Genomic DNA, 17,205 nt, shown 5'->3' on the forward strand with positions numbered 1-17,205 from the left:
AATTGATTTCTCGAAGAATACATCACTTCCTACCTTTATTCTATTTTCATCCGGAAATACTTTTAGTTAATATTATTCAATGCGTGTTTTTACATCATTGTTTATTTTTTGCAGGATTTTATAGTGAGTGCGAGCAAAAATAATGTTCTGCGGTTTGTCCACGACATTTTTCCAACGGAGAATTTCGAGAATGTAAATTTCAAAGAGGCTCTGCATAATTGAAAGAATTGTAGAATGGAAGAATGGTTTTGCCTTTGATTATGGAAGCAGCTTGGAGCGTATCATACACAAAGGTGGGTACAATTACGAAACGTTACATTTTTCTCTTTATTTCCCAACGACAATAAAAACGCTTTTCGTGAATCGCGCAATGAGCAACTCCATATTATTCCCAGCATGTAATTTAAACTGAATTTAATTTTCTTTTGTAGAATTAATTAGTTATTGTAACTATAATTAATTAATTTCACAATTCGGCCGCCAGCCCAGCGATGATAATGCACATTGTATGATTTTAGATAATTATACCGCTGCGCTTTCTCAATTTTGCACGTTTGAAGAGTTGTCTCTTGCATGCATGATTATGAACACAAGTTGAACACATATTTTGAATTTCAACTAGTTTACTTAAACAATTAACAATTATAGAGTAGCCCACGTTTGTGGTTTTAATTAAAATAACTTTATTTGCTTTGCGTTTATCGAGTTACGTGCAGTCGCGAACAAATATTAGTCTTACTATTTTCCCACACACATAGCAAATTTCGGTGGGTTTACTGCAGCGCGCGCGCGCGGGGAAAACGCGTCGAAAAGCAAGAAATCCCCGCAGTCCCGCTGGCGCGGGTCTCAGGCATATTATCTATTTACTTTTCGCGTTTCGTGCGTGAAGCGGAATAGAAGTTGAGATTGCGCGACATTTTCCAACATTTCCCAGGCGCCGTGTAATATTACCTCTGGTGATATTGCAATTAACGTATGGAAATGCGTAGAACACCAAAAACATCAAACATTCAGACATTCCGGAATTGATTAAGGCAAGGTTATGAAAATGGAAGTAGCGACATCTATATATACACCACACTACTGGTAATTAAAGATAGATTTAGGTTAAGTGCATTTTTTTGTTGGCGGTAAAGATATCCAGTGCTATAGATAGCACTAATGGCAATTAAAGGTTAAGTAGATGAGGTAAATTAAAGTTCGCCGTCACTATATTTAAACCCTCAATCGAAACCCGAAAATAAATCACGCGGCGCAAATTTAAGTGGGACGCATGTCGATATATATATTTATTGATGTCCCTGCTGTAAATATATGTGTATTTCTTTCGTTCGCACGTAAACGTTGACCAAATTCTATTCCCGATTTACCTCAGCGTGCTCGTAAATGTGGAGCGTAAAATGTGCACAATCTGATAAGGTGCACGTGAGCGCCCTCTTCGAACGAATTTATGCGATTTTATAGAAAGTATCGACAAAGTAATTTGAGGTTATGAAGAATTTAATCCGAGTTTTGATTATACCGCTTTCAAAATTGAAATGAATTAAGTAATACAAATGCTATTCGAAATTCGGTCGTCCAGAGTCGAAGAAAACCTTCCGAGTTGCGAGTTGTGGTGGTTTGGAGGCAAATCCATCAGTCGACAAGATTAATATTCGCTGGGAAATTAGAAATTCGGATTTTGTATACGATTGTACGCTTTGTGTACGAATAGCGTGACGAATCGCTTTGCGTTACCCACAGTTGGGATTTTCGCTTCATATTCATACACGTAAACATACAGTATGTTGCTATTAATTAAAAAAGTTTACCCGGTGTAATTGAAGCAAATAAATTTTGACATTTTGAATATTTGCGAGTGAATTACGTGGCGGCGGTGGTAAACGAATTTATATCAGCCGCAAATCCGCCATAAATGCATTACATACATTTGCTCAGGAGCTTGGAATGTGGACGGCGTCGCCACTATTTCAATTCCATTTCGTCTTCGCCAGGATAACGCGACGAGCGTGGCAAATCGTCGACGCTCGCCGTGGTCGGTTCGTCAAAATAAATCCCTCGCATGTATAACGCGCGCCCGCGTCGTCCTGAAGCGGTCACATTCCGCATGTCAAATTGTTTGCAACCGGGGATGCATTAATCCACGGTACGCCGCCGACCGTTGGATTAAGCACGGACAATCTACGCAAAACGTCACGGGTGGATCAAATTTTAACTTAATTAAACTTACTGAAAACAAGTGAATACAAATTATTTAAATATTGTATTGTATAGAATTAACGTTATGTAAATTCATTATTTTGTTAGTTTTTAGGTTATTTGTCATTTCGACGTGTGAAAGTAAAGTTCGTCACGATCGTGACATAGTGCAAGTAAACATAAGCAACCAACATAACACCTTTCGAGCGTGTTTGTTGTCTTTGCCATTGGAAATTTTCTTGTGCATACACTTTGCGCTTTAGTTTACTTACGCTGAGTGTAACGAGTGTTAATGGGTAATTTCATAATGTGTATCCGCATTGTGCACGTCCGTTGTGCGAGTGTCACATTTCAGCACATTACATTTCTTCTGTAATTCTATGCAGATTTAATTTGCAGCGAGCGTCTGCGCCATTGCCACAAGTTGGCAAATAATTTCGTTGTCGTCGTGCAAATGCCTAAAGAGATTATCAAATTAGATTAATGCGCCAGTCGTTTCGATACGCTCGCTTATTACATCATAATTTCCTCCAGGACATGTTTACAATTTTAACAACGTTGGAAATACGTTTTCGTGCACTGCGACGTTTAGCATAATACAAAATGAGAATGATTGAGCGACTTGACATCAATCGAAAGTAAATTCAAGCGAAATTTCAAATATTTATTACATCAGATTTTTTTTGTTTTGTTTATTTGGTTGCATACCAAAAGGTTAACCGAGTTTTGTTTTGTTCCGTGTAGGAGAGAAAACACATCGCGTGCGCTTTTTACTTTTCCACGCTTTCTAACTTTGTTGTTGCCCTTTTATTGAACAACACATTCACATTCACCGAGTGAGTGATTTAAAACACACATTCTTATACGCGCCAACACACACACACAGCGGCTTTAAATTATAGCTCAGTGGATCAAACATAACCTCATTCGAAGACTATCTCGTTGCGACTAATTTACGAGTGTTGGTGGTGTGTGGAAGCGAACACTGGCGTAAAGAGTTGCGTTCGAATCGTAAATGTAGGCGAAACAAATGATTACGACGCTTTTGTAAAGCGCGCACGGAACGGTTCGTTTTCAGTTTGTTTATACATTCGGTCCGTTCGCTGCGGTCGCATGTAAGTACGAATAGTTGCGCGCCGAGTGCGCTGGAAATCGGGAAACGGGAGCAAGAACATGCCACGCAAAACCAATAATAACGCCGCCAAGTTGGACGCATGCCGTGCCACCGCCGCGCGGGTGGAAATTATTCATATACTGACCAATTATAATAATAACGAAAATAATGTGAGCGACACGTGAGTACGTGCGTTCACGGCGTGAGTAACCGAATTTCGTTTGTATTTGCATGTTTCTAACTTTCATGTATAAATCGCCTACCTGCAAACAAACAATTTTCGAATTTAATTTTTAGAAAACATTTATTTTGTTTCAAATTACTTAAAAAGCTTTTATGAAAGCTTAAATTTTGTTTTTATAAAATTAATTTCTTTTTAAGAATTTTTAAATTTTATTCCTGATGAGTTCACAAGCAACTCAATATTCATCTCTTTGCGGAAGCACAAAATGTGTTTGTACAATACTTTCCACACGTGCGCTCGATGATCCCCCGCACTCGTCTATCTTTTACCAGGCGTACAACAGAAGCATTTAATGTTCATAACATAATAAACGTCGCATCCAATTTGGAGCGCGGTTCCTGCCGTGTTTTCACACCGTCAACGAGCGCGCGCGCCTTTTAATCGAATTATCTTTTTTCCACAGCGCGTAAAAATCCCACCTCATGATGAAAAGCGTCTATCTCCGTTGATTGCTTTATTATAACAGCGCAAAATTCATTTGCGCACGACCGAACGCCAACAAACAGAATGCAAATTGCACGATTCGTGAGTCTCGTGAGTCCAATTCGAGTCTCGTGAATAATTTGCTTATATTTGAATATAATGTCGTGAACGAAAAATAAGTCGCCCGTCCCTCGGCAAGAAAGTAAACAACTTCACCAACCACTTCGATTTGAGTCGAACAAACCCACTGATTTCATGATAAATTCAAATTGGATCGCTGGCCAAACTTGCAACTCGAGTTATTCAATTCATATTTTACGATTTGTTGTTTTTTTAAGTTGGCAATAACTCCGAGGAAATTATTGCCAACTTAACATGCCATCATGGCGCACAATAGGCAATAACATGCGGACAATAAGAAATACGAAAGTGATTGAAAGCAGAACCCGGAAATGAAGGGAAATAACGTCCGTCGAGGGTTAATTACTACGCTCGTTCCAATCGTCCGAAACGTTTATTACAGAAAATTGAAATTAAGACCTAATGCTGACACTTAAATATGATCCTCATAAATATTCCTAAAGTTAGGTAACATTTAGGTTATGAATCGAGACATAACCTCATTTTATAAGCGCGTCGTTTATTATCTCTCGCTGTGCTGTAAATGTCGATGAGGAATGAATAAAACGAGAAGCGTTTCGATTTCTTCGCCTGCACCACCTCATCTTAAAAGGATTATTTCAACTAAATTGGAATGTCTTTTCCGGACGTACCGCCCGGTTTCCGGGGCCGTGATCCACTTTTATACGCGTCCCTCTTTTCGCCCTGCTTTATCTCCGTCCGACACTTTTTCGCGGTGTGGCATTCGAGGTCCAAGTCCAAGTCGCTTTTACGCAGACATAAAACATGACGATACGGGAAAAAAGTGTAATCAACTGCCACGTTACACGTTACGCGCATAGACGTCGTGGACGTTCCAAAAAAAATACATGAAGGCCGCAAAAAAGACGCTAGTTTTTCGAACCACTTACTTTCGGAGCCTTTCTCCCACGCGAAGGTCCTCGTACTCGTCCGCCATCTCTTGTTTACACATTGCGACTACTACTTTCTTGGGTCCGGTGATAGTTCAACTCCTTTCGAGCGTGTGTACCTTCAAATTACGAGGCGAAATGAAGCGGAACGATTCGGATTAACTTCGGTTTTACAACACTGGTCTACGTACGTGTGCAACATGCCAACATAAATTACCAGTGACATCTACATCCTGTATTCATCCGCATGTTCGTAAACAATTGAAAAAATAACCCAAATCTAAGCAAACAGAAAAAAAACACGAGAAAAAACGCATTGTGTAAAGATTGATTAATCGTTGTAGCAGATGAATTCATCTGGAATATGTGATTGATATAAACGATCACAAAATGGCTGACGATATATCTACATGTGTAGCATGTCTACGCGCAACCAGATGTCGCCACAAGCGAACAAGAAGACAAATATATTCAGAAGTTTTATTTGTGACTGCTTTAAAGTTGTGCGCTGTGTGTTGCAGCGTTAACAAAAGGAAACAAGTTGGAAATTTTACATATAAAAAAAGAGAGAAAGACGTTGTACTAACCACAACACAGTGGCGAAGTTTAACTTAACTTAAATGCAAAGTTAAATCAAAAAAGTTGAGAAAACTCAAAGTCGAGTGTGTTTTAGTGAACATTACATTCCTACCTTCCTTGTTGTGTGAATCTTTTTAGTGTTTCTGTATGTGATTTTTTCTTCTTCTTTCGCTCGCATTTGTTATTTTATGCGAAGTTTAAGAAGAATGTTTTCATTTTGTGCTTTCCGTGTTCATTCCGCATGCGTATATATTCGTGCTTTACGCACTGTATTTTATTTTTGTTGGTTTGTTTGTGTTTATTCATATTATTTGTTTAGGTACGCTGTTTTTGCGTATTCGCGAGTTTATTACTTTAGGTGCGCGGCTATTTTCGTCCGAGTGCGAAACTTTTAACTCGTAAATTTTCATACAATTACGAATTTAATGTTTAATGCAATAAAGTCCACTGATAAGGTATCACTGCTTTAATGGGATGATATTATACTGAATTAATTTTCGCAAAAATTTATCTTTCAAAGTTTTTTGTTTGCTTGTTTATGAAAATATTTCCTTATCGTTTGTGTATATTTACTTAGTTTATATATACGCCTCATCTTATTTTATTTACTTTTCGAATTCTTCGCGTGCCGTTCCCGTTTTTCATTTTTCACTGCGTCGCGAACAGCACAAAGGGGCCGCGCGTTGCCGGCGCTTTGTGCGCGTGGTCTAAGACGCCCGAATTCAATATGCCAGGCTAGCCATAGTATGCCGCCCCCAATTCGTTGTTGTTATATCGACTTAATGCGGGAACTCCGCTGCCGGCTTTACCTTTAGTGTAGCTCAAAGAGGAAATTCATCATTTTTGCTTTCCACCTGTCTGCGCGTATAAATTGCTCAGAAAAAGCTTATAATACCTAACCTCAAAAAGCATTTATAACCTATATTAAATTATTAATTAGATAACGTGTTAATGGCTTGTTTTATTTTGAGTATATAAATATTTACTCGTAAACTTTTGTATTTATTTCGTGTTGGAAATATAAACAAAAAGTTAATACTTGGCGGATGTGAATGATGGATTCTTCTTCTTCCACAAAGTCGTTGGATAATATCACGAAGAAAAAATATATAAAGAAGTGATGCAAAAAGTTATTGCCATTTCAAGCGTTTGGGTGTGTGGAATAAAAATAAACCCTCGTAAAAGACGAGTACATAAAAAATACGTACGCTTCATAAATTTTATATCGTCTTGCTCGTTCTTAATTCATATTTCATGTTTTATCTTACAAGTTAAAGAACTACGTACAATATAAACACAATATTGTCAATTCGATGAATTCCCTTGAGATATCGTGACCTGAGCATTGAGAGGATAGTGATTATTGCTTTCAAATTACTCTCTGTCACCCGTGGAAGCCGTGCACCTCCAACATTGGATTGCTCCGAGATTGAATACACCGTGGGTGTTTCGGACGTAATCAATTACGAAAGACATTTAACCGAATATAGGAGGATTGTCTTGTCCGCCTCGCCTACATATCCTTGCGATTGTTGCGAAACTCGAAATTAACACACCGCCTCGACGAGAAGCCAAGTATATGGCTTAAGAGGAGTGGAAAATGGCTCAACTCTCAACACGCGCTGGGTGTATTGAGCAAAAAGTTCCTACCTACTCTGGTCGATCGTGCGGTTGTGTTGGCGTTGTGGAAATTGGAGTTTTAAGCCCTGTTCGCATAGCCACAACGGCGATTTGGGAAATCGCGGCGTGAATTGAAACGAATTGAAACCTAATTCATTGTTCGGACTAATTCTGGTTTGGGGGTAGCAATTAGCCGCTGATTCAATCCGCAAAATACGAAAATTTCCCCACAATGAAATTGAAACGTTTATTTTCAATCGAAAAAAAAATTACAATTACACTTGTCCAGCTTAGAGGACAATTTGTATAGAAAATCCTCAAAGATCAATCACTGGTGTTTTAACGAGCCGACGTGTTTAATATCATCAATTATAGTCGCCGGCGGGCAAGTTTTGCATGCGCTGAAGCTAAAAATGTGCCGCAATCGAAATTTATCCAGACGCGGCGATATATCAATGGCACCGTTGCCGCCTCCGTCGCCGCGGAACGCGATGGGTATGCCGTGTGATTTATAAGCGCTACTTTTTCACACCGTGCGGATAATAACGCATTGGCACAGGGCGCACGGGGTGCGGAACATTCTTTGCGTTAGTTTCAGTTTAGTTACGCTCATAGTTTCCTCATCGTTTTCATGGAGTGATATGAACTATTCCAGTCGTTTTTTCTGGGTACAATCCAAGTAAAAGTTGAGTCGACATAAGACACATGATATATTAAAGGTTATCACGGAAGAAAAAGAATGGTCGCGGAAAAAAGTGGATTTCTAGGTTTTTAGGTTATGAATTTGACATGTCAACCATTTTGACAGTCATTATTCATTAAAATTTTCATGCGCTATGCGTTTACAAGTAATATTCTCATAACTTGTCGTAATATATTTCAGATTTTGTTTTATAATGTTTTGTGTGTCTAGTTGGTTTCCGGTACGGTGCATATCGGTACCATTGCGTGCTTTCCTCGCCATTTATCTGTCTTTTTTCCGGCGGGGCGTCGCGCTGCTTCACCTTTCTTCGCGCGGTGGGAGGCGGCGGCAGCTCGCGAACACCGAGTCTAATATAATGTCGGTTGTGCAGTCATCGTTTTTGACTTTCACGCATTGCGGATAAATCCCCCCATGGCCGCCCGCCCGGAATGCGATACGCCGCGATACAGGAATACACCTAGCTGGTTCTCCTCCTTTTTCACGACTCCCTCGTGCCGCATTAGCATCGACGCGTCCGGACAACATCCGACGGCTTAAGACAATGCCACTGACGCAGTTCAAATTTTAGAAAGATTTTAGAAAGTTGTGAAACTGAATTTCTTTAAAAATTGTTATTTTAGATGATTTCTTATACTTTAAGTTTCACTTTCAACAAGATATAGCTTAGAGTCTGTTATCCTTTGTCTTGAGCGCCGGGCACTCTCAGTTATTGTCCTCGCTGTCTTTTGTTTCGAGATAACGCACTCTGAAGGCTCTGGAAATAGAGCTAGGCCTCCAGCACTGCATTCCATCACTGTTAATCTTTGCTAAGCACGCAGTCTATAAAGTGCAGGACTTAAGGTATTTATCCCATCAGGGAAATAGAGATAAGCATGTTAATCACCTTGGGCCAACTAAATATTTAACATCCTTACCCTTTTGGGTACAAAATGTCAAATACCTAATATCAGGTTAGATTTTGCATTGAGTGTAAATTTGGTTGTATACTTACTGGCTGAGGGTCTTGTCGGTAGTGGGCATGGCATCGTGATGCCTTGGCCCCTTCTGGACGATGCCCATCAGCTTCATCCAGGCGTTGTTCTTCCCCCCATGGCTCGCCATCCCACCTTGCCACATCGTCATGACTGCAGCGCATTACCGGGTGGGCACCCGGGACCTTACTATGGTATCAAAAACGGAACCGAACCGAAATTCAGGCACAGGCCCACTTAAGGCCAACTAAGTCCTTCCCACATCTCGAAATCAATCGGTTAGCGAAATCACGGCGCGCACTGGCGTTGTTTAAACACGCTTAAGCCCATCATTCTGATCACTCCAATGCACACCCATCACAATCGACATCGCTTATGGTTACTGGTAACTTTAATACTTAGATAATCAAGCACTACTTTTAAATGGACCGGGTGTTTGCTTATATCAATATAAATATAGGTTATAGGTTATGTTGGAATGGAGTTTTTTCGCTCGCTCGTTTCTTCAATCGCTTTCCGTTCGAGTTGGCAACTTGTGGCCGTTTTTGTGTAAACAGCCGAACAGGTGGAAAACTTTTGCATTCAATTCCGTTCGGGAAAAGTTTTCGCCCGCCCCGTGCTTGTATTGCGTTTAGTGTTTGCTTTTTATTTGTTTTTCTTTTGCTTCGGGGAAACGATTATGATATGATTACGATTACGAGTTTATTAATTTGTTACGCTGTTTATTAGGTACTTATCAAGAGGTAAAAAATGTAAAATTCAAAATGGAACGCGTCGCGCTAAAGCCTTGCCTCGATCCGCCTTAAATTTAATCAAAAATGTCGAAGATTATTATTTGGATTGATTTTTTTTAAGGTTTAGGTAAGTTTTGCGTCTTTATCCTTGGGAGGGTAGATTAATTTAATATCGAATTATGCTTGTAATTGGAGACAATAGCGAATAATTTTTCCTACGACGGCTTTTTTATGATTTACGTTTAAGCTCGAATCTGTCGCCAGAAATTTCTACGCGTAAATTGTTTAATTACTATCTAGTTATTAGTTATAATATTATTGTTTCGTCGCTCGCTTACGTTTAGTTTATCTCGCGTTTATAATACCGATTAATGTGTGATGCAAAGCAATTTCTTTTATCAAGTTTAAGTAAAAAATGGAAGATTTTACGTTCGAATTATTAATTCATGGTTGCTTTCAGCGCTTGCTTTAATTGTTTCATTTAAGTTTAACTAGTTTTAGTTTAACTAACAGCAGTTTTGAGCAAAATGACGCGATTCTTGTCCTTTTTTTCCTCTTTTTTTCTTTAGTTTAGTTCCGTGTGTGATAATTCTACGAAAAAGCACTACACACGCGGATGTTTAACTTATTCCTCTAGCTTCGGCGGCAAAAGAAACTGATGGTGTGTTGAAATAGTTGCGTGTCAAAAATGAGCGCGACGTGAACGCGAGGCGCAACGCTCGCAGCGGAAAAGTGCCATCCCGACGACGGCGACGGCGACGACGACGGCGACCACACGATCGGAGGACGTCGACGGCGGCGACGGCGACGACGATGTTGGATGCGGGTACGCTCGCAGTCCAACAGGTTGGACCGTGTCGGCGCGCTCGTACGATGCACTGCAAGCGCGGAGCAGCGTTTCGCCGGAGAATTCGCCGGCGCACCGAACGCGAGCCAGCGGCGGCGGCGGCGGTGGTAGCGGTGGCGGCAAAACGGTAGGAGCGCGCACGCGTCGCCACACTGCGGATCGCGGCAGTTGCCTGCCCCCGCTCGCCGCCATCCGCAATCGCATTGCACTGCGGCTCATCCGCGGCCCGACATCCGCAGAGAAGTGTCGATGGTGTCGATGGAGCCCGGGGTTTCTATCCCAAAAGGCCATCATTATACCCCGGACTTAAGGAAAATTACATTGAATGTCATGTTGTCCATATTGTTAGCTAAATTTAGATCCATTGATACTTTAGCGAAAAAAAATTGCAAAAAATCTGTTTTTTTGTGAAAAATTCTGCGAAAAAAAAGTTTAAGCCCTTGGAATTGAAGTGCAGGAGATTTTGGCCACCAGGGCACTATTCTCAAGGCTCAGGTCGAATCATAGAGGTATCCGGGCACTATCCGGATGAAACCCCGACATCTATCCTGCTATTTCCACCTCTTCCATCTGTACGAAAAGCTCAGCCGATTTGAGCGAAACGAATGCAAACGAACGGTAAAAACCCCTTGAAAACGCCGACTTTCGCCAACCTGGCGCAGAATAAACTAAGAAAAAGCGCCTGCTTTCTATCGGCGTTAATGCGGCCCGCACACGAACAAACTAGACAAATTACTGCGAAGAAGGCCCAAGCAGACTAAACAGAATGCGAATGTAAATGAAATTTCCAAAGGATTTGCCGAATTTTCTTATAAGCTTTCCGGTTCACAAAAGTTGCCCACATCGGCGTAATGTAATTTGTTTGGAATATTATTGTCGAAACAAAAGGTAAACAATGAACGGAAGTTCGCGGATCCGCAAAGTTGTGTGTAAATCGAAAGAGGGTCCGGCGGCTGTCGAAGAAAAAGTCCTAAAAAGGATAAAACTGGTAAACAATAAAAAGGTTGGAATATTGGGTCGTCGGGTGATTTGGCGGCGCTTATGGTGCAACGATAAAAATCACTTTTTACGGTTCCTTCCGCTCGTTTAGGGCGTAACGCCAGAAAATCAATAAATTTAATTAAAACGGTTTAGTATGTATTGTTATTATATGTGCAGATTATCCAAGCTAGGTTAAAAATTTAACTGCTATTAGCCGACCGCAATATTAATTATTTTTAAAGCCTTTAATTGCGGAAAATTTAATCAAGCACAGCTAAAAATAGTCGTATACGAAAATGGCGCAAGTTTTATGATTTAAGTTTGGAAGTTGAGAGCTGGTACTGGTGTTTTAGGGGCTGTAAGTTGGAAAATATTGCAATGCCAGCGATAAGTTGCAAGTTGTTTACTTTTTTTTTATTACGAAATAAATGTTTGTTTTTCTTATTATTCTAGCCTCATCTGCTAAGACCAGCGATTGAGGGCACATCCGTCAACGACGCCTGCCTTTACATGACTGACCGCATGCGGGTCGTGCACGTGATGACTTAACTCCCCCCACCACTTTTCGCAGGTACCCGCACCGCAAGCTCCCGCGCTACGTACCATATAAACCTCCCTACCTCTACCCTTCTCCCCACCACTTTTCACCGGTTGTCCGCAGGTATAAAAGGGCAGCGCGCAGCGACCACAGTGCTCAGTCGTGTCTGAGTCGTCCAATCGTCCAGTCGTAGAGTTTTAGGTTCTCCACTTCTCTCTATCTCGTCCTTGGTCACTGGTTTGAGTCACACAGTTGTTATTTATACTGTTTATGTACTTTTTGTCGTTTTTTGCACTCCGTGACGCACAAAACGCGTAATTTTGCAGTTATTAATATTTTATGACATTCCTATAATTAAATTTAAAATTGGAAACAATATTAAACTACGATTAACTATTTTCAGCACTTTTTTATGCAAATCCAAGCAGAGCAATATTTTTGTACGCCTGCTGGCAATTTAATTTTAATTTCGCAAAGTTGATTTCGCTAATGAAACTCGCAGAATTAATTACCTGAAACTCATAATGCAAAATTGGAAGTTATGCTACCATGCAATCGATTAAATGCAGCTCTGAAGTGATACTCATTTAGTACTTATTAAAGTTCATATTTACTCTTTCTAATAAGCTCGGCATAATTTCTTATTAAATTATTAACTTCTAATGTTACTATTACGCACTTATTTGTTTATTTTAAGCATTAGTGCGTGCTTACATGCGTTAAATGAAGTTAAATTTATATTTTCTTAGGCAGTGAGTGATGTACTGCAAATTTCAAAGTGTGGCACTGCTAGAGCCCTCTAGGTGACACCGCGTCAACCGGTTATAATGTGAAACCGTTTCGAAACTTCAAACTACAACAAAATTCTAGGCGCTTGTCCCAGGCGTCCCAGTGAGAAAACTGCGCCTGCTAAATTTCCGTGTGCTTTCCCGATACAACACAGCGACCCACCCGAGTCGGCGCTCGCAGTGTGAACATCGACATCTATGCCCAAGGAGTCCGCTTTTCCGCCAGCCGCTGCCAACGCTGACCATTCGCGGCGCAGTATTGACAGGTGCTGCTTGCGGCGCGCGCCCGAACGTGTGCATTTGTCACTAGTCGTGCGCGCTGCGTGCTGCGTTTTCCCGAGAGCGCACACACCACGGCACACAACGAGTCCCGCAACCGCCACGAACGAATCGGCCATCTTGCTGTCTGTCTGGCCCAGCGCGCTGAGTTTGCGTACACCGGTCGCAGACGACGCGAAGTGAACGCCATCGTCGGGGGGTTACGCCACCACAGCGGAGACACGTCGGACGGAGCGCGTACACGCGAGTGCGACCCATCACATCGCCGGTGCCGATCATACACTTTACACACACACACACACAGCGCCCCCGCGATTAAAGAAGGGTAGCGCGGCGCGTGCAAGATTTTCTTTCCCTATCGGCCCCCTAGTGTATTCGCGAAAGTGATCGTCAGCTGCAAAGCACATACAAAGTGGACTGAATCAGACGACAGCCAGCCAGGAAAATGTCAAAGCCGGAGCAGGTCCTGCGGATCGAACCCCAATATGAACTCAAATTTCAGGGTAAGTCTGTCAGTCTGCGACCGGAAGCAGGAAAGCCTCCCCTTGTTGTCTAACTCGAGCTCATCGCCGCCGTAGGCTGGCCGCGGCGCCTGGATGCCGTTTCTATTTCAGGCGTACGCATAACCTTAAAAATTGATTGACCCAGGCGAGGAGTGCGGCGACCAGGAGCGCGCCGCGTATTTTCGTTTATGTATTTTCCTCGACCTCAGCCGCGTGCGTGTGAATATTATTAGCACGATTTCGGTCGGTTTGCGGATTACACGACGTCGCCTGCGTTAAGTAATCCGCGACTGTCTGCTCGCCGGATCATCATCCTGCATATGGGGAGAATCAGGTGCTGCTGCGCCGGGTGATTAAAATGGAAACCTGCTGTGTCATTACAGCTCATTATTTCCAGTTATATCATCAATAATGCAATCAATAATTCTAGTGTGTTTCATATGCTAGGCATAAACGCTAATTTAGGACAATTTTTGATATTTGGCAAAGTTTTATCTAAGCTGTATTAATAAACACTATCTTACGTTGAAATTTACAACCTTGTCATTTGTAAATTGAAGATTTTATTAGATTCTATGATAAGATTGAGCCAGTTATCACCTGATAAATAAGTTATTGCAGTTTAAAAACCTTATTCTTTTAAAATGGTCATCTGTTTATGATGTCATTGTTGGTTTAATGATGAAATACATATTTTTATCGATGTCGCACTTTTGCGAAATGTGGTGTTATTGGTTTGTTATTGTTTGTTGTTGTGGCTGTTGTAGGGCCGTTCAAAGTGCCGGTGACTTCTTACATGACACTGACGAATCCATCAGACAAAAAAGTAATATTCAAAATAAAGACAACAGCACCGAAGAAATACTGCGTGCGGCCAAACTCTGGACTGTTGGATCCAAACGACACGATTAAATTAGCAAGTAAGTGATTTGATTGTTTTCCTTCGTGTCACACATGATTTGTTATTGATTTTTTCAATCTCTGTTTGTAGTCTGCCTACAACCGTTCACGTTTGATCCGAGCGAAAAGAACAAGCACAAGTTCATGGTGCAGTCACTGTTTGCGCCCGATGGCGAGGTGAACATCGAGCAGATATGGAAGGAGATCAATCCGGAGCAGTTGATGGATTCGAAGCTAAAGTGCGTCTTTGAGATGCCGCCCGATCAGATGGAAGCCGGCGAAGAGGTAGTGAAGGTTAGCCCGAAAGTGTCAGTGATCAACGCCGCTCCGTTACATCCCAACGCCAATTCCAGTGTGCTAGAGGGTGATCTGAGGACCGCCACCACAGAAGTATATAGTTGATATTATATATATTTTTAAATGTCTGTTTAAATTGTGTGAATTGTAATTTGCAGATTCAGCAATTGTCAGAAGAAATCAGCAGCCTTCGCGCGGAGAATCTGCGACTGAAAGAACAGATGCTGCAAATGAAGGTAGATGTACAATCGCGTTCCGGTGGCGGTATCGCGGTCGGCGCCGCGCCCACCAAGTACCAGCCCGCCGTGCAGATGCAGCAGTCGCTTATGCTCAAGCGCCTCGCCACCAGCTTAGCAGTAGTCATCGTCGGCATCATACTCGGCAAGTATGTGCTCTGAACCTTTTCACTTTTAAGCGAACACACGAAACACATGCAGACAACAAATCTCTACTATATAAATACAATATAAATATAAATTATACAAAACCAACAACAACAAACATCAGAGAAGAAGAAAAAACTAGTATATGCAAGGAACTAGCAAAGCGGTCGGGAAAATCTTATAAAAAAAATTACAAACACACGCAGAAACATTTAATCTGTACATTTATCGATTGTAACATAAAAATCTTCGTGAAACAAAATTACAAAACGACAACACGGCGTGCAGTAGAACGCAATGAGTGTCTTCGGAATACAACCAGAGACCAGCGAAGACACACAGAACCCATTTACACACAACACACACATTAATATGCTGAAAAGGAAACCGAAAGATGAAAATGACACTCACTGTAATTAATATAAATATTTAAATATTGACTTAATCTATTACTTATGTTGTGCATTTTCGCGTTCGGCTGTTCGGCAACAACGGCCGCCGCGAAGATATTGTTATAAATATAAAATAAACAGAATCAATTAGAACGCCTTGCTGCGCCACGGTCGCAATGTGCCCAGCGACACGCAGTTAACGTGCTAAAGAAATCAGTTTCCTCGTTTTAGCAACGAAAGCCTTATCAAGTCGTACTCTTAGATGTAGGAGGTGATCTGTTCACATATTTTCTTCAGTTTCTAATCGATTCCAAACGCTAACTGCCTTTTTCGTAATGTTTTTCGACTGCGCTGCGTACGTTGCGATCGGCTTGGGGGGCGCAAGAGCGGTAAAAGCATGTGTCAGATATTTGTAATGAAAGTGTTGAAATGAAAAAATAAGTAACAATGATGATATGCGTGTACGTCCATCTAAAACGAATGCTAAATTTTCAATTTAATCGCTAATATTATACGATGCCGAAAATGCTGACAATGGAAATGCAATATTCACACCGTGGCGCGGGTAACACGCTAAAAAGGAAAACTGTAAAACAATTGTAAACTGCATTTTATGAAAGGTGCCTCCCCCACGATTTGTTTTGTGTTGGCCTGTCTCTTTATAATTCATATATCTCTTTAGCGATTCGTTTTTAATTTTATCTGTGGCGGATTTACATTATATATATATTTAAGCAAAAGAAATGAGAGTTAAGCAAAAAACATGGAAATCAGAGGAACACTAATTGAGTCATTAAGTCTTAACGTTTTATTCTTAGTCTTTGGTAGCACACAACCACTGAGAGTGAGCCGAGGTTTCTGGTATTACTGAATTAACTCTTAAACTAAAACTACAAACATAAATAATAAAAACATACCTTATATAGCAAACCCATAACACACTTCTTTCTGAGTTCGATGCAGCCGAACGTCTACCTATAACTTATTTGAGCGTGCAATGCGTGTCGCTTTTATTAATTTTATTTTATTAAAAAATACGATAGTTAACTATATATTTTTTATTATTTTTGTTGTACATAAGTCGTAAGTTTTTGTAAGTAGGCGTCAATGTTTGACATTGCGTTGCATTTTAGCGGAGTAATTGTAATTTCGTTTGAATAAACATTGTAAACATTCGAAGAGATGCGAGAACACGACCAGAAGAAGCGATAACAATTCGACGATATCACGGTACGGTGGAGGGAGTGGACGTAGTTCCAAACACGACGACGTTTCGCTTGCTTTGAACGTTTTTAATAAACTCTTGTAAAACATTTAACCTGTAATGACACACAAAAGACGCCGGCAACCAGTGGATTTGATATTTGACTCGGAAACCAAACAGAAATAATGCGTAGTGTAATTATAGTGGTGATACTTTGGACTCTATATGTGTATCAGCAATGAGTTATCAAGTTACCAAACTGGTTTTATTATTAAGTACGTTTGCATACTAAGTAAAAAAATACAAAACAACCAAAAAAAGTAAAGTGGTCAACAAGTAAAAATACACGCAGACGTTGCAATAAAAATAAAAGTGGTATTAAAATAGAGCACTCGATTTCCACCTTTATACCAACTTTAGGATCTGTTTGAGGGAAATGAATGATCAGGTAAGACTTTAAGCACCTTTATCAAAC

At 40.8% G+C, this 17,205-nt stretch overlaps 2 protein-coding genes and 1 long non-coding RNA gene across 6 annotated transcripts in view; 2 read left to right on the forward strand and 1 right to left on the reverse strand.

Annotated features, from left to right (window-relative positions):
• The window catches only part of Sh (Potassium voltage-gated channel protein Shaker), a 72,944-nt gene extending 62,444 nt beyond the window's left edge, over positions 1 to 10,500 (reverse strand). For 2 of the 4 annotated variants that reach the window (XM_065306102.1, XM_065306100.1), the window contains exon 1: positions 8,905 to 10,500. In XM_065306102.1, coding sequence (XP_065162174.1) covers positions 8,905 to 9,035 — 131 coding nt within the window. In that variant the 5' untranslated portion in view covers positions 9,036 to 10,500. The remainder of the gene's footprint in view (positions 1 to 8,904) is intronic. The other 2 variants (XM_065306091.1, XM_065306090.1) reach the window with 2 other exon arrangements.
• The window catches only part of LOC135794721 (uncharacterized), a 71,479-nt gene extending 59,111 nt beyond the window's left edge, over positions 1 to 12,368 (forward strand). Inside the window, exons 3-4 of the long non-coding RNA XR_010548939.1 lie at positions 115 to 293; positions 11,900 to 12,368. This is a non-coding gene — a long non-coding RNA (uncharacterized lncRNA). The remainder of the gene's footprint in view (positions 1 to 114; positions 294 to 11,899) is intronic.
• Positions 12,369 to 12,845: 477 nt separating this feature from the next.
• Vap33 (VAMP-associated protein 33kDa) lies at positions 12,846 to 17,118 on the forward strand. The gene is made up of 4 exons (XM_065305323.1): positions 12,846 to 13,554; positions 14,322 to 14,474; positions 14,546 to 14,844; positions 14,910 to 17,118. Exons 1-4 carry the CDS (start codon positions 13,497 to 13,499, stop codon positions 15,147 to 15,149), a joined length of 750 nt encoding a protein of 249 aa, XP_065161395.1. The 5' UTR covers positions 12,846 to 13,496; the 3' UTR covers positions 15,150 to 17,118.
• Positions 17,119 to 17,205: the final 87 nt, after the last annotated feature.

Source organism: Atheta coriaria, unplaced genomic scaffold (genome assembly GCF_025399875.1).
Source record: "Atheta coriaria isolate IRGN ID8LTWV9N9 unplaced genomic scaffold, Caltech_Dcor_3.1 hic_scaffold_6_pilon, whole genome shotgun sequence".
NCBI lineage: Eukaryota > Metazoa > Arthropoda > Insecta > Coleoptera > Staphylinidae > Dalotia > Dalotia coriaria.